Source organism: Microtus oregoni, unplaced genomic scaffold (assembly GCF_018167655.1).
Source record: "Microtus oregoni isolate MIOR12 unplaced genomic scaffold, Mior012 000002F_ref0000024, whole genome shotgun sequence".
Lineage (NCBI taxonomy): Eukaryota > Metazoa > Chordata > Mammalia > Rodentia > Cricetidae > Microtus > Microtus oregoni.
In genome coordinates, this window is record NW_024543061.1 from 56,763,808 (window position 1) to 56,789,061 (window position 25,254).

A 25,254-nucleotide genomic window follows, 5' to 3' on the forward strand; every position below is an offset into this window, starting at 1 on the left:
TAAAATAGGGAAGGGATAATAATTTTGAAAATAGAGTATGTCAAAAAATTCTATCACACCAGCAGTACGTCTGGGGGTTTGCCTCACCCCTTCTCTTCTGGTCGCCCTGCCTTTTCTCGTCCTGCTGTCAGAACCTCAGTGCAACTCAGGCTGCAAGATGGGGTGGGAGTGTGCCAGAGCCTAACAGGCCTTTGTCCCTCAGGAACCAAATGCCAATAGTGTGGCCTGGAACACCCAGTGTGAGGACATGCTTTGCTTCTCCGGAGGAGGCTACCTCAACATCAAAGCCAGCACCTTCCCGGTGCACCAGCAGAAGCTGCAAGGGTTTGTGGTTGGCTACAATGGCTCCAAGATCTTCTGCCTTCATGTCTTCTCTATGTCTGCTGTGGAGGTGCCACAGGTAACCTGTCGTTTTTTTCAAGCTGTAGGACACACAAAACACAATGGTCAGACTGGTGCTAAGGCCACAAAGAGAGGGAGGAGGGAAGTGTGGAATTAGCGTTGTCACAGGTGCTGTAGTCTTAGATGTGTTGTGCCCTGTGTAGCCATGTGTTTCTGGACAAAGAGCTCAGCCCTATTGTCTTAATTTGGGTTTTTGTTGCTGTGACAATGCCATGACCAAAAAGCAAGTTGGGGAGGAGAGGGTTTATTTGGTTTACATATCTACATGTGGTCTATCACTGAAGGAAGCCAGGACAGGAACTCAAACAGGGCAGGAACTTAGAGGCAAGAGCTGATGTAGAAGCCATGGAGGGGTACTGCTTACTGGCTTGCTCCACGTGGCTTCCTTAGCCTATTTTCTTAGAGAACTCAGGACCACTAGCCTAGGGATGGGGTTATCCACAATGGGCTGATCCCTCCCTCATCAATCACTAATTAAGAAAAACGCTCTACAGGCTGGCCTACAGCCGGATCTTATGGAGACATTTTTTTCTTTTTCTTTTTTCTTTTTATTTTCAGTGTGTCTAAATGTTGCTAGGACTTCATTTGACTCTTTAGATCTATATCTATTTTGAGATTTTTTTCCATTCTTCTCTCCCTCCCTCCCTCCCCTCCTTTAGGTCCCCCCCCCATCACCTTCCCTCTCCCCCAAATCTACTGTTTCTCCATTTCCCTTCAGAAAAGAGCAGGCTTCCTAGAGGTTTAACCAAACTCAGTGTAACAAGATGCAATAAGACTAAACATAGACCCTCATATCAAAGCTGGATAAGGCAACCAGTAAGAGAAAAAAGGTCCCAAGAGTAGACAAAAGAGTCAGAGACACCCCCACTCCCATTGTTAGGAGTCTAACAAAAAACCCAAGCTAAAGAACCACATATACATGCAGAGGGCCTGGTGCCGACCCATGCAGACTCTGATTGCTGCTACAGTCTCAGTGAGCCCCTATGAGCCCTGCTTAGTTGATTTTGTGTTCTCTTGGTGTCCTCAACCCTTCTGGTTCCCATGATCATTCCTCCCTCTTCTGTGGAGTTCCCCAAGCTCCATCTAATGTTTGCCTGTGAGTCTCTGTACTCCCATCAGTTGCCAGAGGAAACCTCTCTGATGATGATAGGGCTAGGCACCGATACTGTGAGTACAGCAGGAGATCATTAGGAATCATTTCATTGTTCTTTTCTTTTGTCCTCTCGGATGACCATAAATCTGACCAGCACACCCGTTGGCACTCTTTTTCCTTTCCTGCTGCTTTGTTAGTAGTATTCAGTATTATGTTAGTGGCAAGTCCAACAGGGTGGACGCCTAAGTGCATGAGTGGTAATGCTGTGTATGAGAGGAGACTAGGTAGAGTAGGAACTGAGGACTGTGGACCAGAGGGGCACATGGGACCCTGCATAGTCCCCTGCATCCAGAGCAGGCCAGCTAGAGACAGGGGTGAAAGTATGGAGTTATAGAATTGGGAGGGCAGAAACAGACTGAAGAATCCAGGCAGCCCATCTGGTGGCTGACCTAGTTACCACTGCCCTAGCTGCCTGTCTGCTTGTCCCTGAAGTGAGTGACACTCCTTATAGAGCAATCATAAAACCAGGACAAACACTAAGGAGAAACTTGGACCACAGCATCCCATCTTCAAGAGAATATTTGCTTTTGTGTGTGTGTGTGTGTGTGTGCATGTGTGCATGCATATATAAACACACGTGTGCTGGGCCCTCTCTGAACCACTGAGCCCTCTCACGAGACCCCAGACATATTATTGTGTGTACTATACTGATTATGGACCATTAGCAAGAAAATGGAGCTTTTAATCACTCTATGCCATCTTGTGTTTTAAAATGTTGAGACGTTTGTTAGTGTGTGTGTCTACATGTGTGAGGGCCTGTGCCTGTGAAGGTCCCAGGACAACTTTTGGGAGTTGTTTCTCTCATTGTTGGCCCTGGAAATTGGACTCAGGTTGTCACATGTGTGCAGCAAGTCCTTTTACTTTTTGAGCCATCTTGCCAGCCTCATGCCATCCTCTTTTAACCTGACATTCAGTTATTCCAGACCAATCCCTTTGATGAATTATTGGCTGTAAACTAGCAATCTCACCTAACATAGTAGCTTATGCCTATAATCTCAGGCTTTGAGGCTGGGGCAGTAGGATTTCAAGTTTAGGGGCGCACACAACACATTTTCTTAAAACAAAACAAAAAACCACTAACAATAAAACACAATTGCCAAAATCAAAGGCCCTACTTACTAATCCTTTAGTGAGATTTTGCTCAGCAGCTGCTGGAAACGTTGTGCCATGTCAGTGAATGTATTTCACTAGGATTTTTAAACAGATGATCGTAGGCTCACGTATTTGTGTGAGAAATGACAACTGATTCCTTGTGTTTGTTTCTCAGTTCCCCATAGGTGCATGACTGGAAGGCAGTTTGTGTGCAGCCTGAGCACCTTCCTGCCCCAAGCTCCTGTGCTCTCTGCCGTGTGCCCAGCGTCATTGGTAATGGACGCAGCACTTGTCGCATGGATGGGCCACAGCTGCTCCACCAGCACTGCTGTGACATTTGTACTATCCACAGCCTTTTGCTTTCTTTTTGCTTTTGGGAGACAGGGTCTCATTATTGGTCATGGCTGCCCTGGAACTATGTAGACCAGGCTGGTCTCAAACCCACAGGGTTCCACCTGTCTTTGCCTCTGAGTGCTGAGATTAAAGGAGTGCGCCACCACACCTGGCTGCGCAAAGCTGCTGCTTTTGTGAATAGTGGGTGTCTTCCTAGTGTCTGTTCTGACTTCGTATAAATTTCGAAAGTGCATTGCTGGGCCAAAGGCCCCGTACACTGAAAGATGTTCAGACATTCTAGACTGCCTTTCTTTTTGACTCTGTTAGACTGCCTGCCTACACACACCTGGCCTACACCTGCAAACTCCGCCTACTTCTTCTCTAAAGCCAGGAAGGCCCTTGTTAGCTTGCTGCTTCAGGGGTTATAGCAGCAGTATCCACAGCAGCCTGATCATAGCGAGTATTCAAGCAATGGCAGTGAATTCTGATGTGAATCAGCAGCAGAAAAGAGGAAGCAGGGGGACTGTGGGAGCAGATGAGGCCTGCTGGACTTTTTCCTTGCCGTCCTTCCCTGCTCCCCATCAGCACCCCAGACTCCAGCACCACATGTACAAGGCCCCATTCTTCCTCATCTGTGCCAAACAGACCTTGCTTCTTCAAAGGTTTTCTCTTCAGACTGCCATCTTAATCTCAAAAGTAAATGCAGTTGCTGCTCACAGATTCTGGCCAGCCAAGAGGAGCGGAGGGGCTGCCGGGGCTCCCTCTACCAGGGCCTCAAGATTCAGTAGCCAAAGACTCTGTAGGTTGCAGCCAGCCTTCCTGCTGATGCAGCAGGCCAGAGCTGCCAAGCATTGGGAAAGGCGATCTGAGACAAAGGCTGTTTATCTGTCGCCTCTGCCTCCAGTCGTCTTGCGGTTTGGGCCTCCAGACCAGGCAGAAAGCCCCATTTTTGCTCTTGGGATTTTTTCCTTGGTTTCTTTTCGAAATTTGTATCATCTTGTGCAAGAACTGCTGTGTCCGAGCTGCCAAGTAGGACAGCAAGCCCAGTTGTGCTCCGTCACGTCACGCTTGGAGCGCAGCAGCCAGATAAGGGGTGCTCAGAGGGGACTGGACCATTAGGAAGTTTCTCGAACCCTCACTCGGGTTGTGCCTCCCTGCCCGTGCGACCCGCCCATCAGCTCATCCCGTGCTGTGTTTTCATGTCTCCTTGTCCTGGGGCAGTCAGCACAGCAGAAGTTCTGCAGCTTTGGGTTCTGGCCCTGAAGCCTGGCCCAACTGCATCTGAACCCCTTATATCTCTCTCTGGGGTCTCATTTCTTTTCTATATAATGGGGTATTGTTTTTTTTTTTTTTTTGTGTGTGTGTGTGTGTGTGTATGTGTTTGTGTGTTTGTTTGTTTGTTTTGTTTTACTTGAGACAGATGCTTGCCTTGTTGCCCAGGCTGGACTTGAACTCCAGGGCTAAAGCAATCCTCCCACCTCTACCTCCAGAGCAGCCGAGACTGCAGGCTTTGCCACTGTGAAATGGGGTTAATTACAGCCATTTTCAGGTTTTGCCTGTCCCAATTCCTGTTATTATTCCTTTTTATTACAGACAGTCATGAAACAGCAAAAGCCACAAAACAGAACTAAAGTGGACCAGAGAGTATGAGGAGTCTAAAAAATGAGCTCATTGTGGGGGCAGAGTGGGTGGGGGTTGAGAAAGCTTCACGGAGGTACGAAAGCTGTGTCCCGGGAGCTGGGCGCCTCGTCAGCCCATAGGAGTGCAAGTGGGCAGAGTCTCTAAATAGAAGGTAGCATGTTTCCCTAGGGGGCACCTGGCTAGGATGTGGCTGGGCCAGGCTCTGTGGCCAGCTGCTTCCCTACAGTAAGGGGAAGTGGATAGTGTGGTACACAGGAAAAATACCACCACCACCACCACCACCCCCACCCCCCGCCCCGGAACAGTTGTATCTTGCTGTCAGAGGGTAGACTGGCTTGAAAGGAAAAAGGTTTCTTTTAATTTTGAAGTTAAAAAAAAAAAGAGGACCCGAAATGTCAAAGATAAAGACCCCAAATGGAGAAAATAGCATTTCCAAGTTCACGTTTGGAAATGTGCACATTAGCACAAAGGCACTGGCTGATTGATCCCTACTGCCCAGGAACCCAGAAGGGAGGTGTGGGTCCCTGAAGCGTATTGATAGCGTATTTGTATCAAGACAGGATCTTTTATTGCCAAAGATGCTAAGCCTAGCTTAGCTTTAGTGTGATGTGTGTAAATGCATGTGCATGCATATATAGACACACACACACACACACGCACACACAGCAAGAAGGAGCACAAGACCAGGAATATCAGATCACCTATTGCTCTAGCATCTAGCTTTTAATTTGCTAGGTCTGTGACCTCAGGCAAGTTAAGTGTCCTGCAGGGCCTGCCTGTCCTAGGTGTCCTTACACGGGGCTGTTTAGAGAACTGCAAAGCTTTTTCTCTGTAGTTTGTTTTTTTTTTTTTTTTGGTTTTTTTCGAGACAGGGTTTCTCTGTGGTTTTGGAGCCTGTCCTGGAACTAGCTCTTGTAGACCAGGCTGGCCTCGAACTCACAGAGATCCGCCTGCCTCTGCTTCCCAAGTGCTGGGATTAAAGGCGTGCGCCACCACCGCCCGGCTGCAAAGCTTTTTATAACCTTGAAAAAAAGAAGTCATTAGGGCTTGCTTGTAAATATTCTTAACTGGGCACTTGGTCTTCAGAACCAGAGAACTCAGGGTCTTGTCTGGAGCAAATTCCATATTTGCGTCCTTTTCAGATTCAGTTCCTCTGAGAAGAGGCCACCCCAGATATCTCCCTTCCAGTCACATGACTCATTCCTCTGGCCTGGGATGGAGGGCCTGCTGCCGCCACAGGGAGTGCAGGGCTTCACCTCAGAGCCACATGGCATTAGGATGCAGTACACAGAAGCCAGGGCCAGCTCAGACAGTTCTCTTGGGACACGAGAAAGCAGGGAAGAGTTTCCAGGAGGGACCTGCTAGCCGAGCTTTACAAGACCAACTAGGCATTTCCTGATGGGGGTGGATAGATCCTTCCCAGAGAAGGTAACATGTTATGGTCAGGTAGACTCAGGGAAGGGGTGGGCAGATGGCAGCCAGAAGTGTGTGTTGGGAGTGCTGACTCAGCAGGAGAGGGTGGCGGAAAGGAGGGCACCCAGATGGGCCAGGCAAAAGTGCAGACTGATGGCTGAGGGCTTGAGGTAGGCACTTCCCGCGATAATACTCTGAACATCTGGAAGTAGGCCTTCTTGGAACCCGACTCTTTCCAGTGCTCTGAACAGATTTTTAACTTTCTCCCACAGTCTGCTCCGATGTACCAATACCTCGATAGGAAAATGTTCAGAGAAGCCTACCAGATCGCCTGTTTGGGAGTGACAGACGCCGACTGGCGTGAACTGGCCATGGAAGCTCTAGAAGGACTTGAGTTTGAAACTGCAAAGAAGGTACCCATCTTGTCGGTGTGCCAGTTTGTCCTTGGAGGCTCTCTCCTCAGTCACCCCTTCACTGTGGGCCTGGCAGGAACAACCTTCCCAAGGTTCTCTCTCTGGAGGGCTCTGGAGGACCAGGCCCTGTCCTCACGGAAGTTGGGAAGATCTCAAGCAGATAATGCAGTAAAACATGTGGTTGGCTCTGGCTGTTAGTCTTGGTAGCGATCATTTATATAAAGATAAAAGCCTGGGTCTGAACAGCAGCCACTTCTCACCCCACCATTGTTGCTAGCACCGGCTTAGTGCAAACGAGGTGGTCAGCCTCTGATTCCCACGGCCTCCCCTAGTGACTCAGACGGTCACTTCCGGTCTAGTCGACTAAAGCAGTTAACCTTGTCTAGGCACATGAAGGCTCCCAGATGTGTTTCCATCTGAAGACCGAGGGAGAAAGACTGACTTCCAGCCTCTCTCTCATCCTCTTTCCCTGCCTCTTCTCCCATAGCCAAGTTGAGAGCCTCCTTCTGCCCAGGCTGCCGGTGTTGAGGGACCTGTGGACATATGTGGTACCTGCCTCCTGTTAAACAGGACAGTGGAGCCAGCCCATGTCTCAGAGCTGTTCCTACCCTTTTCTCTTGGCCCGGCCTCCCTGCCTCTGTTCTAAAATGGGGTGTGAAAATGCATAGTCTCCTTCATTTTGAACTCACTCTTGAGGTCTCCATAGGCCTGGTAAAGGGCAGTTTGGAGTAGCTGCGCAAACGCCAATCATACACAGAGAGCTGGAGGCAGAGCATTGGGGAACGTGTACAAGGCCCTGGTTCAGTGCACAGCACGTGAGGAAAAATAAGCCGACTCAATAATTGCCTGCATGTTTGTAGATCAGATAAGCATCCAGGGACTCGGGAGAGGCGAGGCTCCTCCTGCCCCTCTCAGAAATGCCAGCATGTGACCAGGAAGGAATTGTCTCCCTCTAGGCTGTCCCCTTTCATGTAGTATTGCCCTGCACCACCCAGCACATGGCCCCTTCAGTGGCAGAGCAGATGTCTAAGTAAAGGGAACCGAAACTGGGCCATACCCTTTGATCCAGTTCCTACCTACCCTGCGTCCCAGAACACAGAACAGACACGATCGTTTCAGAGCACCGGGCTCTTCGTTAGAGTGGTTGGCAAAGGACAGTTGTGTGCACACTGCTTGTGGGCAGCTGCTGTGTAGGAAAGGTGTACGACTCTGACCACAGACCTTGACCAGTGTTTTATCTTAACCCTGAATCCCTGACTGTCCTCTCCCCAGGTGCCAGTCACTCAGTACTTAGACTTGTGGACGGAAGGGCCTGGCCTAGAGAGATGTCCCCACTAGATGGCACCGAAGAGCTGCTTAGTGCTGCCAGCTGCCTATGTTCCCTGCTCCCCACTTCCCTCTGTGGAAGTTGTTCACAGTCTTGTGACTGACCACTCCGAGGAGCACCGTGACTCTGCGGTATATCAGGGCTGAAGGATGTCAGTGGCAGATTTATCAGGTTCACGGATACAGTGGCCAGAACCACAAAGACTCTTGGAGAGGGCCTCACTTGCCTGACCATAACGAAGGTAGCTGGAGCCAAAAGACAGGAAGGAAATAGGCTCAAGGTCCTGCCTGGGCTCAAAACTTGGCTGAGACTTGAGTCTCCTTTTTCTACTCTGCCCAGCACCAGGGACCGATTTCTGTGCTAGTTTCAGGAAATACAGATGAGGAAGGCAGCTTGTCAGACCTTTGGATAGTCCTGCTGGACCTTTATCCACTGCTGCCTGAGACACCTTTATCCTGTTAGTTCTTCAGGAAAAGCCAACTGCTGGGCACTATGGAATGTGCCTGTCACCCCAGCATCTCAGGGCTGAGACAGGAAGATCCCCTGAGTGCAGGAGATCAAGGCCAGCCTACGCAACAAAATAAGCCCCTATTTCAGAAAGAACACCACTTGCCAGATCCCTCCTGGGCTGTGCTTTGCCTAATCCTGCAGTCTGCCACTGCCATGCTCAGACAGGAAGTGTCGTCTCTAGGGTATCCCCTCCAGCTTGTGTAGCTCTTGGCTCAGGGAGATTTAGCTCTCTATTTAATCTGCCCAGCTTACCCTTTCCACTGTGAACCCCTGAACTAGGGAGGGGACAGAGGCCAAGTGAAATCCTGTGTCCCCAGCCTTTGAATAGATTCTGGCCCTATAGGGTGAGAGGGTGAAATCGCACTGTGGTCATCTGCAAGGCAGCCAGAAGCCGGATGACTTGATCACTCCCCCCAGTTCTTCTAGCACAGAGGGTGCCTTGCAGGAGCCAAGGGCTGTCATGCATTCTAAACCATAATGGCTCAGGAGTTGCTGCTCAGGGCATGTGTCCATCCATTTCACGCGGACAGCACAGAAAGCACAGCTGGGTAGAAATGTTGCCGGCAGAGCACATGAAGGTCAGCTCCCCCAAGCCCCTTGTGGTACCTGAAAGCAGCAAAAGGCGCTTCACTGGCACCGCTCTGCCTGACCCTCACAGCCTTCCAGAAATGCACGCATTAGAAGTCTGCCTCTACTGTGAGTCTAAGCAGACAGTGCACGTTCAGGTTTAACACGCAAGCTTGCTTTCTAGAGACTGGAAGATCATTCCTGCCGTCCCCCTACAAAGCCATTCTTCCCTGGGCTTTCTCCTCCTCCTCTCCCTGTGTACCCTGTGTGCCCCGTGTGTGAAGCGCCATTGGGTTAGCAGAGCTGTCTGCTGCTCCCCATCCAAGTCACAGGTATAAGCGTGCAGGCTCTTGTCTCTGTCTTGCCTTCTCTGCAGACGCCATTGACTGGAATCAGCCCAGCCTGCCTTTCCATTATGAGCAGTGTCTGGCAAGGGGTTCCACTGCAGACTACAGGATCATAGTTCTGTTTTACCTAATCCCAAAATGATTGATGCTCCCAGGACTTCTTTACAGTTCTTTGTAAGGACTAATCCTCGAGATGAAGACAGGCTGCGCCTCGCTGGGTGGCACACCTCCCAAGCACACAATGATGAATCAGGCTCCCCTCCCCTGCTTGCTGGCTCTCTCTAGAGCTCGATGTGCTCCCACCCCCACCAGCCTGTGGAGAACAAGAAGGCAGCTGACTCTGTTCTTTTCTCTTCCCATAGGCCTTTACCAGGGTCCAGGACCTTCGATACCTGGAGCTGATCAGCAGTATTGAGGTAACGTCTTCTCAGGATTCAGTGGCCAGTAGCCCTGAGGACATGGGAGCACAGGCCTTCTGATCTGTTCTGGGGGATAGAGTGGCCAGTTACTTGGTAGTTGAATGAGGCAGAAGGATTTGGTTTCTTTTAATCTTTGATTCCTTGTTCCTAAAATGGGGTCTATGCACTGACAATGGTGGTACTCACCTTTAATCCCAGCACCTGGGAGGCAGAGGCAGGCAGCTCTCTGAGTTCGAGGCCAGCTTGGTCTACAGAGTGAGTTCTAGGACAGCCAGGGTTACACAGAGAAACTCTGTCTTGAAAAACCAAGATGGTGGTCTATCATTCCCTGGTGTGTCTGTGAGGCAGAGTCAGGCTCTTGTGATGTGATATGCCTCTCTGGGCATGACTGTTGCTGTATTCCTGGACTTGAGCAATCTGCCCGTGAATGAAGCATTTTCCAGATGCTCCTAAGCTGCTTTGAGACCTACCAAGCCATCCTCCTGCCCAGACGGCCTGTGATGGGCTGAAGAATCTGGTTCTGACTGCACCATTTATGGGTGATGGAAGACACTATTTTTATTTCTGTGTATTCCATTGCTGTCTGACTATCTGTAAAAAGGCATACATATTTTTTCTCCTGAACAGATTTATTGTGAGGCTAAGGGAATGGGAGACACATTTGAGCTCAGCGATGAAATTGCAAATGTCTTGCCCCTTTAACTTGGTTCAGCAGAGGAAATACTTGATGTGGCCCCAGCCTTGTGCAGGACCAAACCTTGTGCAGAGCCCAACATTGTGCAGAGCCCAGCCTTCTACAGGGGTGGGGGTGGGAACCAGCAAGCAGAGCTGAAGCAAGAGGTGTGACGTTACACACGAGGTCCTTAGTAGAGTGAGGCAGGTGCTAGCATCGCCAGCCCTGTGGGCGAAGAAAGGGAAGTTAGGAGAGGATGGAACATATCCTTGAGGGGATGTGTTCAAAAACTTAGCTGAAACTCAGACTTGGTCCCCACTTTTCCCCGAGCTCTGCCACTTTGTGAACCTTCCCTGCCCCCTTCTACCCAGCAGGTTGTCTACTGTCTGTCCTCTCACATAGGTGGACAAGGTCTGGCTGGGTGCCATTGTCCCGAGCTGCTGGCTCAGGGCTGGTCCTTGGAATTTCATGCAAAGCTTTCTTCGCACAAAGACAGCTGGCCTCTGTGAGAGCGGGCTCTTTTCCTTGTGATGCCTCACTTAGTTGAAAAGGTCTAACCTCTGCCAGTGACCTCAGAGCTGAGAAGTGTGCTGATGGACTGTCTCTGGGGAAGAGCAGAGTGTGTTCAGGTGATCTGTTGTGACTGTCGTGAGGCCTTGGCTTCTGGCTTCTGGGTGGCCAGCATTGACCAGGGAGCTGTGTACCTCAGTGGGTACCTGTTGAATAACTGGGTGATAGCATGGTGGCAGAATAATCTGCCCTTGTTGACAGTCCTCTGTGGCCGTGTGGCCCCCACCCCACACTGGCTGACACCTACCTCCCTATAAGAGTTTAAGTCACTCACAAGTTTTAGATGTCAGTGTATTCGGTTGATTAGCCTGCACCGTGCGAAGGTTTAAAAAATTATTTCTGGGGCTGGTGAAATGGCTCAGTGGTTAAGATCATTGCCTGCTCTTCCAAAGGTCCTGAGTTCAATTCCCGGCAACCACATGGTGGCTCACAACCATCTGTAATGAGGTCTGGTGCCCTCTTCTGACCTACAGATATACACACAGACAGAATATTATATACATAATAAATAAATAAATATTTAAAAAAAATTATTTCTGTCACTGGTGAGGCATGTTGTCTCCAGCTGCTGAGACTTCTACCAGCTTGTCTAGGAGTTTGATTTCCTGTCTCATCTTCCTCCTGTGATACACTTGATAGAAAACAAGCAAAAGCAACTGCTGGGGCTGAGGGGCCGAGTGCTGGCAAGTATTGACAAATACTGGCACTGTAGACTAATGAGTGTCCCCACACAGGGAAGGTGTGTGGATGCCTCTCTCCAGCCTCAGCACTGCTCAGCGCGCATGCTCTCACATGTACACATGTGTGTTCACACAGGGGTGTGTTAGGGTGGAATCATGGGACATGAAGAGCGAGCTTTGTGTGACCTTGACCGTGCCTGGCTCAGCTTGCATCTCCCTTTCCTTCACTGCAGTGTTTGGTGGTGCTAGGGTCACTGAGAGCAGTAGAGGTTTCCTGTGTTAAGTGGACATTAGCCGACAGTGTCCTAGTCAGGGCTTCTGTGCCCTGATAAGACGCCCTAAACAAAAGCAACTTGGAAAGGAAAGGGTTTATTTCAGCCTATGGCTCCATCCGCATCCCAGTCCATCACTGAGGGCAGTAGGGCTGGACTCAAAACAGATCAGGGCCTTGGTGATAGGAGCTGAAACAAAGACCGCAAAAGAGAACTACTTATAGCTTGCTCAGCTGCTTCCTTCCTTCCTTCCTTCCTTCCTTCCTTCCTTTCTTTCTTTCTGTCTGTCTGTCTTGTTTTGCTTTTAAGACAGGGTCTGTCTGTGCAGCCTTGGCTGTCCTGAAACTTGCTCTGTAGACCAGGCTGGCCTCCAACTCACAGAGATCCACCTGCTTCTGCCTCCCAAGTGCTGGGATTAAAGGTGTGTGCCACCACTGCCTGGCTCTTAGCCTGTTTTCTTATAGCACTCAGAAGCACAGCCCTGGGGTGGCACCACCCAGAGAGGGCTATACCCCCCTACACTCACACATCAACCATGAAAATACACCCCAGTCTTGCCTACAGGCCAATCTAATGGGTTATTCTTTGTCTCTCTCTGTCTGTCTCTCTCTGTCTCTGTCTCTCTGTCTCTGTCTCTCTCTCTCTTTCTCTCTAATAGCCCTGGCTGTCCTAGACTTTCCCAGTAGACCAGGCTGGACTCGAACTCACAGAGCTGCCAGCCTCTGCCTCCCAAGTGCTGGGATTAAAGGCGTGAGCCATCACACCTGGTTAGGGTCATTTTCTCAACTGAGGAACTTGTTGACATACATGCAGCCAACACACAGTGTCTCCTCTTCTCTTAGAAACAGTAGCCTAACCAGATTTGTAATCCTACTTTATGGCCTCCATCTTGGTTGAAAATCCCATGAAAATCCCACACTTTGTTCTTGCCACCCAGGTGTCTGGGGCTTGGTGGGGGGGTCTTAGGAATGCAACACTGTCCCCGACTGGCTAGTGCACACTGTCCAAGCTATCCTGCGGTTGCCTTGGGCAAGCATCCAGGAAAGCCGTCCTGTGGAATTTCCACTGAGCAAACAAAGGTTTGCCTTTTGTTTGATCTTCAGTGGTCTGAAAAAAGAGTCTCCTTTTGTTGTTGAACGTCCCCAGTAGAGACGTAGGTGAGAGACATGGCAGCCCAGGAGCCAAGTGTGGGCTCAGTAGGAAGACCCAAGGGCTTAGCCCGAAATAGCAGCAGCTAGCCTTTGTACAGGCTGCTTCCTGCCATGACTGTGGAAGCCATTTCCCGTGCTTCTAATTTTTCCAGGAGAGGAAGAAGCGGGGCGAGACCAACAATGACCTGTTTCTGGCAGATGTGTTTTCCTACCAGGGGAAGTTCCACGAGGCTGCCAAACTGTACAAGAGGAGCGGGCATGAGAACCTCGCACTCGACATGTATACTGACCTCTGCATGTTCGAGTACGCCAAGGTAAGCCCACCACATCCTGGGTCCAGCCTGCCACCAGGAGTATCTTAGGCCATGTGTCCAAGCAATGATACAGACAGAAAAAGGTGGTGACCTCAGAAAAAGGATAGGTAGATTAATAAAAGGGGACCTGCAGGGCCCCTGGTTGAAACTGAAAGCTGACCCTGAAGGTAGCTGTCAAAGGGACAGCCCGTTCAAGGTACCTGCCAGCATACCAGCATGATGTCACCAGATACTGAGGGCTTAGGACACTACAGATTCCTTCAGACCTGGGTCAGGAGCCACCAAGATTGGTGACAAGCTGGGCCTACCACGTGGTCCTACCTCAGAGTCAGTCCTGAGGTACTCTAGACTTTTGAAGGAGCGTCCTAGACACATGGACTTTTGTGAGAATGAGCCCCACTAAAGAGCCAGAGCCCTCCACGCATTGCAGCTCAGCCTCCAGCAAGCCCTAAACTTGGGTGTGGTACAGTAAGGCGCTTCCACGGAGGGCTTCTGTATCTCTGCCTTTCTGGGTAGTGCCAGAAGAGGCTCTCAAAATCCTATTGAGTCCTCAAGCCCTAGCCACAGCTATTCAGTGACTGTTAATGCTAATCTCTTAGCTCATGAGTCCCAGGGAGAACGGCTTCCCCCTTCATCTCTGTCTGTGCCTAACCAATGCTGGGTTCTTTTCCTACCCGTCTGTTAGACCGGTGGCTGCTTCATACAGGCATGAACCCCTGGACCACTCCTGGGGCTTCTTCCTTCACACCTCAGATCTGGGCTCTAGGCTTCCCCTGCCCTTTCATCTTTCTTAGCCCCCTCTAAGTTCCTACCCATATCCATCCAGTACTACATGAATGCTCTTTCCATTGGGGCAAAAGCATTAAACTTAAAGGGCACCAGATCCTAGGGTTAGAATTTGGGCACCAGAGAGCCAGTCATCCCTGGTTGTTCTTTGGGACATTGATGCCTTCCTTGAAGCTGCTGGTGGGTAACTTATAGTACGGCTGAAAATGCCTGCTTGGCATCTGCAGTGCAGTGTGACTGTGGGTTCACACCATTCGCAGTGCAGTGTGACTGTGGGGTCCATGCCATCCGCAGTGCAGTGTGATTGTGGGGGTCCATGCCATCCGCAGTGCAGTGTGACTGTGGGTTCACACCATCCACAGTGCAGTGTGACTGTGGGTTCACACCATTCGCAGTGCAGTGTGACTGTGGGTTCACACCATTCGCAGTGCAGTGTGACTGTGGGGTCCACGTCATCCTCAGTGCAGTGTGACTGTGGGGTTCACACCATTCGCAGTGCAGTGTGACTGTGGGGTTCACACCATTCACAGTGCAGTGTGACTGTGGGGTCCACGCCATCCTCAGTGCAGTGTGACTGTGGGGTCCACGCCATCCTCAGTGCAGTGTGACTATGGGGTCCACGTCATCCTCAGTGCAGTGTGACTGTGGGGTTCACATCATCCAAAGTGCGTGTGACTATGGGGTTTCACTAGTGGGTGAAAACTCACATAGCTCAGCCTTTGCTTCTTTCTCAGCATAGCATAGCATAGCTACAGATCAATGTAGTTCTGAGAACTGCACAGAACAATGCATAAAACCCTAACGCGCTGAGCTGTAGGAGGAGTAGCCAAGCACACAGCTTTAATCCCAGCACTCAGGAGGGAGAGGTGGGCGGACATCTGTGAGTTCAGGCCAGCCTAGTCTACAGAGTGAATTCTAGGACAGGACAACATTGGATAGACTCTGTCAGAGAGAAAGAGAGGAGAGATATGAGGAGTGTGACTGAATTAAAAGTCCACATCCAGGGATGTGCCTTGGTGGTAGAGCGGGTGCTTAGCATGAGAGAAGCCCCTGTTTAATCTCAGCATTTCATGCAGTCACGCACACAAAATTTAAGAGAGTAGAAGGGCCACAGATGGCCTCTCCCTGGCCACCCTCCTCCTGCTTTGGCCTCTTTTTTTTTTTTAAGATTTATTTATTTATTTGTTATGTATAGAGTATTCTGCCTGCATGTATGCCTGCAGGTCCGAAGAGGGCACCAGATCTCATTGCGGATGGCTGTGAGCTATCATGTGGTTGCTGGGAACTGAACTCAGGTCCTCTGGAAGAGCAGTCAGTGCTCTTAACCACTGAGCCATCTCTCCAGCCCCTGCTTTGGTCTCTTCCCATGGTTCACTTGCACTCTGTGCACATGGCCTCCCACCCAGCAGTGCAGCCATCATACACCACATCTGGTGTGGCTCTCCGTGAAGGTAAATACTCGGGGCTTGTTTTGACTCTAATTTTTGATCACAGTTCTGAGTATGTTGGTTTCATCTCACACGCACACACACACACACCCCACCCTGGCTTGGGAGTCTGCATTTGGAAATGTGCACACACATACACACACACGCGCGCGCGCACACACACACGTGCACACACACACACCCCACCCTGGCTTGCTAGTCTGCATTTGGAAATGTGTGCACACATACACATTGTGTTGGGGGTAGGAGATACTGTGCTTATTAACATGGCATGTTTTTGTTTACTTGAAAATTGCTTCCCAAGATTCAATCTGGTTTTTGGAAAATTTTTAAATTACATTCCCACGTACAAATAAATTGTATGTTTTCCGGACAAGTGACATGTTTATGTGGTGATAAAGGGATTATAATGCTCTTAACTCTGTGTAGTGAGTCCTTATCAGAAGCCCCGAGCCTGAGAACCCCGTTCAGTCTCATTCATCACTCAGCACGGCCTCTTTCTGTCCACTCCAGGACAAAGTCTTTGCTGTGGTCCCAGATAAAGTGTAAATTGGCTTCAGAGACCCAAAAAGCCTTTGAAAATCCACTTGGTTGAGCTTTGGAGGAACTCTTTAGACTCAGCTTGAATTAAGTCACAGCCTCTAAGTTGACTGCTGGGATTGAGGAGGTGTGCCTCCTGTCAGGGAGGTTGTGCAAGCTGTGTGCCCGCGTGGTCTTATTGGGGAGACGCCTCACATTGTAGCCCCTCTTAGCTTTTGACCTTTCCCTTTGCTATCTCACTGAGCGCTGGCTTGCCAGAGTCCCTCTGAAGGACACGTCTCTGCTTTCACAACGCCTGTGTCTGCTGCTAACCTCAGGCAGCTAAGCGGGACAGCTCTGTGTACATGAAGAGCTGATGTCATCACAGTGCCGAGAGGAAAGTGTGTCTATAATGGCCCAAGCCAGGTACCCTCGGTGGCTGGTCCCTAGCCCTTTCTCTGTGTGCCCCAAGGGGAGGCAGAGGCCAGCATTAGGTGACCCTGTCTTTACTTGGTCCTTAACAGGTAAAATGATGCCCTTCCTGAATTATTTGGTTGTCTTAGGCCAACCTAATATATGGCTTTAGGGTCTACATATTACCCTGAAAGCAAATGGAAAAAGAAATGAGCTAATTGTTCAAGTGGGTTTCAGCATACATTGCCTGCACTTTCCTGACAGATGAGTGTTAATTGCGAGGAAAGGAGTGCTTTTTTTGTACTTTGTGAGGTTGGCACAGAGCACTCTATGCAGGGTACGTTCTCTGAAGATAAACCACTCCTCACTAGCAATGCAGATCTGGGTTTCTTGCCTCTCAATTCCCCCTTTTGAAAAGCCCCACCTTAAAAAATGTCAGCACTGAGGCAGCTTCAATAGTGGCAGCACTGTCCTGAAAAGAGGTGATATTCTGAGGCTGTTTCTGCTGTATTTGGGGGATAACCCGGGAGAGCTGGTCATGGCCCTCAGGGACCACCCCCACATGGGGTAAAGGAACTCAGACCCTGCCCAACCCCTGAATCTTTAGACTATTTCATCTGTGGCTCCTGCTGTCCCTCCATGGGCCATATTCCTACTTGTGCAGTCCTGATCTCAAGACAAGATCTGGTGTCACTCAAGAAGTGGACAGCACTGGGAGGCAGAGGCAGGCAGATCTCTATGAGTTCAAGGCCAGTCTAGTCTATATAGCAAGTTCTAGGCCAGCCAGACTGTGTTTGGGAGAAGAAGAAAAAAGGAGGAGGAGGAATGAACCAGAGTGTTTTGCTGGTTGTCTGCCATAGACATATCTCAGGAGCAAAGCCAACAGAATGATCTGAGTTTAGGCCACAGAGCAATTGAGAAAAGACATGATGCCACTTCAGTGTGGCAGCCAAAGGAGGGCACAAGGGACTAATCCCAGAGCTCTGTGCATCATTGTGCGTTTAAGTTTAGAGGACCATGTGCTCAGTACTGGTCTGGGGCCTCTGCTGTCATCCCAGGGTGTGACTAGTGATGGCAGAACTAGTATTTATAGTTTCGCAGCCAGTCGTGTTTCTGTCAAACTGTGTGGAGGTCGCGGAGTAACTCGCAGTCCGTGAGGTGTTTAGAACAGGTGTGAAGGGAAGGAAACATGAAGGCTGCAGTTCCCGACACGTCCCTGTGGCCCCAGCAGCACTTGTGGGTGGTCCATGCACACTCCCTTCCTGGACACCTGGGACTGCCCCGCTCAGTTGCATCCTGCTCCTGTGCACAGCCACGTGGAGCTCTTCCCTGCTCTGCTTTCAGGAGCTGATGTAATGCTGGCACAGGAAGTCCTAATCCGGAGTGTTTTTGTTTGTTGTGCTTCCTCAGGATTTCCTTGGATCTGGAGACCCTAAAGAAACAAAGATGCTCATCACCAAGCAGGCCGACTGGGCAAGAAACATCAACGAGCCCAAAGCTGCAGTGGAGATGTACATCTCAGCGGGGGAGCACACCAAGGCCATAGAGATCAGCGGCAGCCACGGCTGGGTTGACATGTACGTTTCAGCCCCTGCCTCGGAGCTCTTGGCAGTGTGTCAACTCTGAGTTTTGATTGACAAGGGAAAAACTGTTTCTCTAAATATCTGAACCAAACATGCAAGTGACTAGGCTCTCTAGAAGAGGAAGAGCTTGAACAAGGTAGCACTGCCTTTGAGGAGCTTGAAGAGTGGGTAGTAGGGACCTAGGGACACACACAGATGTCCCTCAGGTACTGTGTTGACTTTACAGGCATCTGACTCTCCCCGGCACCAAATCGGTATCTCTACGTTCATCTAGCAAATGAAGAAATGAAAGCAGAAGGGACTCTTGTGTCCTCAAAGGCCAAGCATTTGGCGAGTCGTAGGGCTAAGCTTCAGACTTTGACATGGGTGGTTTCAGTACCCCTAACACTGAGCATGAGAGTTCTGAGTGTACAGAAGAGCCCTCTGTCCATCAGGGAAGGGGACTATCTGGGAGAAACCAGGGTGTCTTTCTTGAGTCCTTCCATAAAGAGACAATTAGAAGGAAAACTAATATAGGCAAGGGACTAGTAGGCCAGCAGGGACTGCGGTGGCTTGAAGCCCCAAGGGAGAGTAGAGGAGCTGTAACAGAGGAATAGAAGCTAGCTAGATACAAGGGAATGGAGGAGGGGGAGCAGGCCGGAGCTGTAACTACATAACTATGTGCCACATGATGCTTCCGTCTTAGGACTTGGCACCCACCCTCCAGGTGCCTTCTCAGAAGACTATGCTAAAGGCCACTACTGGTTGTTCAGGTGGCAACAGTGTGGCCCACAGATAGAGGCCATTGGCATAGTTAGGCCCTGAGGAGGACAACAGGTTGGTGTGTGGGCCCTTCACCAGAGGACTTTGTGGGTAACCTACCCCCAACCTTTCTTCCCTTGTCTAGGAACAGTATCTCAAAGATGCAGGCTTAGATCTTAGACTCTGCCCCAAGAATTCTCTACAAAAAGGGTGATGCTGATGGGAGCCAAGCAGGCTTATGTCCTCTACTTCCCCCACTAGTTTCTCATATGTCACTTTGATTTGCAAGTGCTATGTATTAAGTTCCCCTGGGGACACTTAACTAGCTCAAGGAAGAGACATTAGTGTGTTCTGTCCCTCTTCTGGGTCTGGCTGTAACAGGCACCTTTCCCCTAGGAATGCTGGTTTGGTGGGTGGGGCTCTTGGGCTCTGGGGGGCTGCCTGTTCTACCTTTCCCTAAAAACACGTCCTTTTGCTACTGAGCAGTGTTATTTTTAGATGCCATTATTATTCTGAGCGCAGACTGACAGGCCTCCCTGAGCCCGCCTGTCTGAAATTCGGTTTTGTTACAGCCTCTTCTTTCTCACACAAAGGAGGCTGGGCAGAGCCCTCTCCCTGAGAGCTGCTTTACTGGGCTGCCGAGACCCCAGACCACTGAATCCAGCACACGCCCTGATGGGTAGGAGAAGGACCGGTCACTACTGGGAAGACATGAGTGACTTGGGGACCTCCCTGCAGTCAACACATTAGCCACGAGGACCCTGCCAGGGCTTCTAATCTTCCTTCTGGCCCAGGACAGGCTTCACACTTGCCACTTCCTCCAGAGTGTCAGTTGCTGAGACAGTCTCATGCCCCAGCAGCTGCTTTTCCTGTGGGAATTCCTGACAGTGCTGGAACGAGCCCTCTGCCACTTCCTGCTGTGGAGTCTTGGGTACAGGGCTTCCCCTCTGTGTAGGTCAAACTTGAGCCAGCTCACTGCAAAGTGGGGTTCTTATATGCTTATACCTCCCTCTCAGGGCAGGAAAGTGATTCTGTGAGACCACATCTGGAAGGTCCCATGGGTCCTTCTCGACATCTGGCAGAGGATCCCCAGATGTCACTGGTAAGAGGCATGTGAGGTATGGGTAGTGTCTTGAGTGGCAGCCACTCTTGGACCCTGTCATTGCTTCTGGAGTGTGCATCCATTCTTCTTATAACTGCTTGTGAGTTAATGAGACCCCAGGGTCCACAGCTCCATTGTTAGCGTGGTGCATAGCAGGAGCTGGCCCAGAGCCTCCCACCTCGTCCTCCCTCAGACCCTCACAGATGTCCTCCCTTCCTTTCCAGGTTGATTGACATTGCTCGAAAGCTGGACAAGGCTGAGCGGGAGCCCCTGCTCATGTGTGCTCGGTACTTCAAGAAGCTGGACAGTCCTGGCTATGCTGCCGAGACCTACCTAAAGGTCGGTGACCTCAAGTCTCTGGTACAGCTGTATGTGGACACCAAGCGCTGGGACGAGGTGAGAGAGCGAGTGCACTCACTGGGTTGGGACTCTTAAGTGAGCCCCTGGCTGCAGGCCAGTGAGTACTGAGCGGCTGGGGCTAGGATGGAGAGAAGCGGCCCTCAGAAGAGAAGGCCGTTGCCTGACAGTCAGGTTTTTCCTCAAAGTCCTTGAGCCAAAATGTCTTGGAGGGCCTTTTCACCATAACTTGCCATTTGTCCTTACATTCATTCACTCAGTCAGAAAACTGTGACTGGCGGCCTAGGGCCGTGAGGATCAGTGTGAGGAGCTCTAGTACCTACTGCTGGCCTGAGCCATCTCTCACCAGCTCCACAGTCTCGGGCTCACCTCTGAAGCAGGGACACACAGAATGGCATTTAAAACCTGTATGGCATTTGGCAGAAAATGCCAACCATGTATTTCAGATACAAGCTAGCAGAACTGTTTCAAGGGCAGCTGTCCCTGCCCTCGCCCCTCTTCCCAGTCATGGCTCCCATGGGGTAAGAGGATCAGTAAGGAGAATGAGCCAGGCTGTCCTAGAGCCAAGGCTGGCGAGGCAGCCAGGGCAGAGCGTCTCTGTGTCTGTGCCCTGGAGAGTGTCACCTGGAGAGATTAGTGGTGTCTCTTACGGAGCACAGCAAGGCTCTACCTGAGTAAGAGCAGCCTGCCTCCTGCCTGTCCTTCAAGTGGCTCCACTTCCTGAGGGGACAGGCTGGGATGAAGCAGTAATGGCTCCTCGAGATAAATGTTACTCGGCAGCAGCATTAGCTCATCTTAGCTCTCCCGTGCTCCTCTGCTGTTCTCCTGGCCTGGCAGGTGGTTTGGGCTTTAATGAAGCCGTCACCAGGTCCCATAGAGCACTGTGTCTTCAGTCCCCTGACAGCGAGTAAGCAGTGATGGAGATAATGTCAATCCAGTTTCCTTAGGTGTCGCCTGCAATTAAAAGAAATCTGTTTGCAGCGCTACGGGAGCCCACGCAAACCCTCAAAATAAAATGTTTCCGATTCTGTGCTGCTTCTGTGGTCCAGAAGCAGACTGTGTTGTTATTGAATCCAGTCGGTTGCATATTGCCGTTAATTGCCTTTTGTTTTCAGAGAGCTGGTTTGTTTTTGTGTTGCTGGGGGTGGTTGGAAGGGGAGACACTCTCCCCCTCTGAGTTGTCAGGCTGGCAAAATATGACATCCCTAACAGATTCAGTCAAGTGCCACATTTTCAGGGGCTGCGGGGGCCGCTTCATTAAGAATGCCTCAACTCCTCCCTCTAGGCCTTTGCTTTGGGTGAGAAGCACCCTGAGTTCAAGGATGACATCTACGTGCCCTATGCGCAGTGGCTAGCAGAGAATGACCGCTTTGAGGAAGCCCAGAAAGGTAGGCCACACAGACTGCACTGTGTAGAAGGGGTGGGGAGGGCTGCTGAGACTTGGGACAAAGGCTGCCTAGCCCCTCCCTCAGCAGGTCCCAGGACAGGTGCCTTCATCCTGGCTCAGGATGTGTTTGCTGGTGAAAGACTTCAGAACAAGGACATGGACGGTGAAGCCACGCCCCCTGGGCCCGTTGCTTCTCTGTCCAGTGCCCCAGACAGGCCCTAGACCTTTAGCAGTTTTCTGTTAACTTGCACAGCATCCTTCAGTCTTAAGGTTGCTCTCTGGTATGGGCAACAGTGTTAAGTACATTTTGTGGATGAGGGAGCTGAGAATGAAGGAGGCAAAGGCATTTGCCTGTAGTCCACTAGCTGAGAAGCTGCAGAGGGCATGAGCCAAAGCATCCGTAGTCAGGACAAAAGAGAGAACTGCCCTTAGTGGTGGGCATAGTTTCACCTTCCTTTTCCTCTACCGAGATAGAAACGGACTGTGATTCTGGCTCGGGCAAGCCAAGCAATCTCTCTGCCCCTTGGTGCTTCTGTTGGTGAAATGAGCCATACCAGGGTGTGAGGGCATCTGAAATAGAGGCCAAAGCAAGTATGGCACATTAACTGATAACACTCATCATTGGTTAGCCATGTGACTGCCTTCACTATGGCAGGTGCTAGCTGGGCACTTAACCTGCATAACCTTGAATCTTGCCAACAGCCCTGCTGAGCCACAGAGGCTACACGTGCTAGCGAGCGGCAGAGCCGGAATTGGATCGGGATCTGTCCAACTGGGAGCCTAATTCTTACGCCTGTTTAGAAAGTCTCCTAATTGAAGTGGGTGGGCCGTATTCCATAGCATCTCATTTACACTTCTATATGGTAGCAGTTGCCACCTCCTGACACACTGCAGAACAAATGTCCCCCTGTTGGAGCTCCGGGGTTAAAAGCCCCTGTGAAGGACAGCATGTTCTCTACCCCTCAGCATTTCCAGAGCACCCAGTTGCTGAAGTATCTGCATGTTTGGGCAAAACACATCAACCTATCCATCTGTCTGTGTCGCCCTTCCAAGAATCCATCGCCATAGTAACTTGGTACTCAGACAAGAGACGGGAGATGAGAACGAACCAAGGCCAGACCTTTTCCTTCTCTGCAGACGGAGGATATGGGTCATAAGGATGCCCACGTGTGTACAGGTGTCAGAGGTCCTAGTCTTTCTCTGGCAGGCCCAGGGTCCCCAGAAGTTGGTCACATGGTAGTGAGGGGCCCAGGAAATTTCTGTTAAACAGACATAGGCATGATTGAGGAATTCTTCACTTGTTTTCACAAATGCCTGGGTTGTGAGCTGAGCCAGATCTTTCAAGGTTGGTATCTGAAAGTGCACAGCTAATGATGGGTTCAGGACTGGACTGGCTTCTCTTCCCTGACCAGAGCATGATGCTCTGCCCCTACCTGCCAAAGCCCATCATATTCTTTAGAAAGGGGTTGGTTTTCTTCTTTAGAAGTTTGTCCTGAGGATTTAGTGCAGTAATCAACAGTGGAGGTGTTTTGTGAACCACCAAGCTCCACAGAGTAGCAGGTCCTGCTAGTACCACCTAAGAGTTTCAGAGTCTCATTCTCTGTGTGCATTGCCAGGCTTTGGTGCCTCAGGTTTTCTCTCTGCCATGCCTTGCTAAAGTAGGTTGCCATTTCCCAGCCAAAAGGAGTGTATCTCCCTGTGCTTATTTCAGGATATAGCCTTGGTTATTTATAGCCTGAGGCCTGAGAGGCGCATCTCAGCAACCAGGCACCGCAGATGCTGCAGCTAGTGGCCTGCCTCCCCAGCAGCCATGTAAGCCCCACACAGTCTCCCTGCTTTATGTCTGACTCCCCGTGACATGCATATGCTTTCGTGGCCCTAGCATTCCACAAGGCCGGGAGGCAAGGGGAAGCAGTTCGCGTGCTGGAGCAGCTCACGCACAATGCCGTGGTGGAGAGCAGGTTTAACGACGCTGCCTATTATTACTGGATGCTGTCCATGCAGTGCCTCGACATGGCGCAAGGTGAGTGAGTGACAGCCGGCTGGCCTCTTCCCTGGCCCTTCTCTGGCACCAGATAAAATCAGAAGAGCTGGGCTGTTTCATTAAAGCCCTGGGCTTGTTTATTGAGTGTGTTGTTCCTGAGCATGCTTTGCAGTGCCACAATCTGGCCTGTCATCTCTTTCAAGTTTGCCTGTAAGTAGGTCTGGCTGGCAGTCTGTCTTCTGGGTGGGAGGTCCCATCCTGCATTGCTAATTCAGAGCATCTCCTTCTCTTGCTACCTGGGAGCCTGGAGCTGGGCCCACATGAGCCCTGGCTTTAAAAAAATTTTTAATTAAATGAAAAGATGAAGAGATCACCTTATAATAACCTACTCCAGAGTCTCCCTCATCCCAGGCAGGGAGGACAGTTTCAGAGTCGCTTTCGGTGGTTTCCCATGTGCCCTGAGGCATTCTGAAGTGGAGGGGAGGGAGGTAACTGTGCCCAAGGCCGTGTGTGGTGGTGAGAGGAGCGCTGGAGACAGAGTCTGCAGGGTGGCAGTGCCTTCCTTAATGCTCAGCCCCATGCCGCTTCCTTCAGGTCACCCTGAGGCACAGCTGTCAGCTCCCAGTCAGAACATCAGGCCCAGGTGTGAGCTGGGGTTTTTCTGTCCTGGCCCTTGATGTGCACTTCAGATAAATAGCTGACAAGCAGAGGTGCAACATGGACACAGCCAGCCAGTGAAGGCGCCATCTGCCCACCCTTGTCCTGCCAGGCTCCTCTGGTGTGCCTGGGCTGGACGTAGCAGGTGCTGACCCAGTGGACAGAGCTGGGAGGGTACAGTGTGTGGCCTGGGAGAGGTCTGTCTTCAGGTGCTTCCTGGCCCGGAGCTCTGCCCAGCCAAGATTCTTATCATCCTAGATAAGATGGACCACTCCTAAGCGAGCACCTGTCCATCACTGCCCTCTGAGCAGCATAGGAAGAAGCAATACTATTTGACACATTTCCCCCTCCTGCCCTCCTCCCCTCCCATCCTCCTCTCCTTCTGCCCTCCCCCCTTCTCCTCCTCCCCTCCTCTGCTCCTGCCCTCCTCCCCTCTTTTCCCCTCCTGTCTTTCTCCTCTCCTCTCCTCTCCTCATGCCCTCCTCCCCTCCTCCCCGCCCCTCTTCTCTCCTTCTCATCTCCTCCTCTGCTCCCCTCCTCCCTCCCAGCAGATCCTGCCCAGAAGGATGTGATGCTTGACAAATTCCACCATTTCCAGCACCTGGCTGAGCTGTACCATGGCTATCAAACCATTCATCGCTACACGGTAAGGTGGCTGAGAGACTGAGGGATGGGCACCTTGGGCCTCATTCAGCAAGGGCCTCTGAAGAAGAAGGGTCTGGAGATGTGGTGACTGCCCAGAAACCCTGCTTTTCTTGGCAAGTGCAGGTGCTTCTCCATCACCTGCCACTTCTTTGACATGAAGCAAATCTTGGGGCTCAGAGTTATAGTCCAGAGCTGGGACTGGCCGTTCCAGTTTCTAGCTCAGTCTTTGAAGCCTGTCTAGATAAGTGAAGGCTCAAGCTCTCTCTCTGGCCCTCAGTTTCCTCCATAAAACGAGAGGGTTGCCCTGATCTCCAGACACCCACAATTGGTTGCGGTCCTTCCCTGATTCTTGTG

General features: G+C 50.8%; 1 protein-coding gene across 3 annotated transcripts in view; it reads left to right on the forward strand.

Annotated features, from left to right (window-relative positions):
- Ift122 (intraflagellar transport 122) overlaps positions 1-25,254 on the forward strand; it is a 73,457-nt gene that overhangs the window by 40,952 nt on the left and 7,251 nt on the right. For all 3 annotated transcript variants that reach the window (XM_041643314.1, XM_041643305.1, XM_041643294.1), the window contains 9 exons: positions 203-400; positions 6,307-6,447; positions 9,561-9,614; positions 13,116-13,277; positions 17,855-18,021; positions 20,095-20,266; positions 21,513-21,615; positions 23,497-23,637; positions 24,807-24,901. In XM_041643314.1, the coding sequence (XP_041499248.1) occupies positions 203-400; positions 6,307-6,447; positions 9,561-9,614; positions 13,116-13,277; positions 17,855-18,021; positions 20,095-20,266; positions 21,513-21,615; positions 23,497-23,637; positions 24,807-24,901 (1,233 nt within the window). The remainder of the gene's footprint in view (positions 1-202; positions 401-6,306; positions 6,448-9,560; positions 9,615-13,115; positions 13,278-17,854; positions 18,022-20,094; positions 20,267-21,512; positions 21,616-23,496; positions 23,638-24,806; positions 24,902-25,254) is intronic.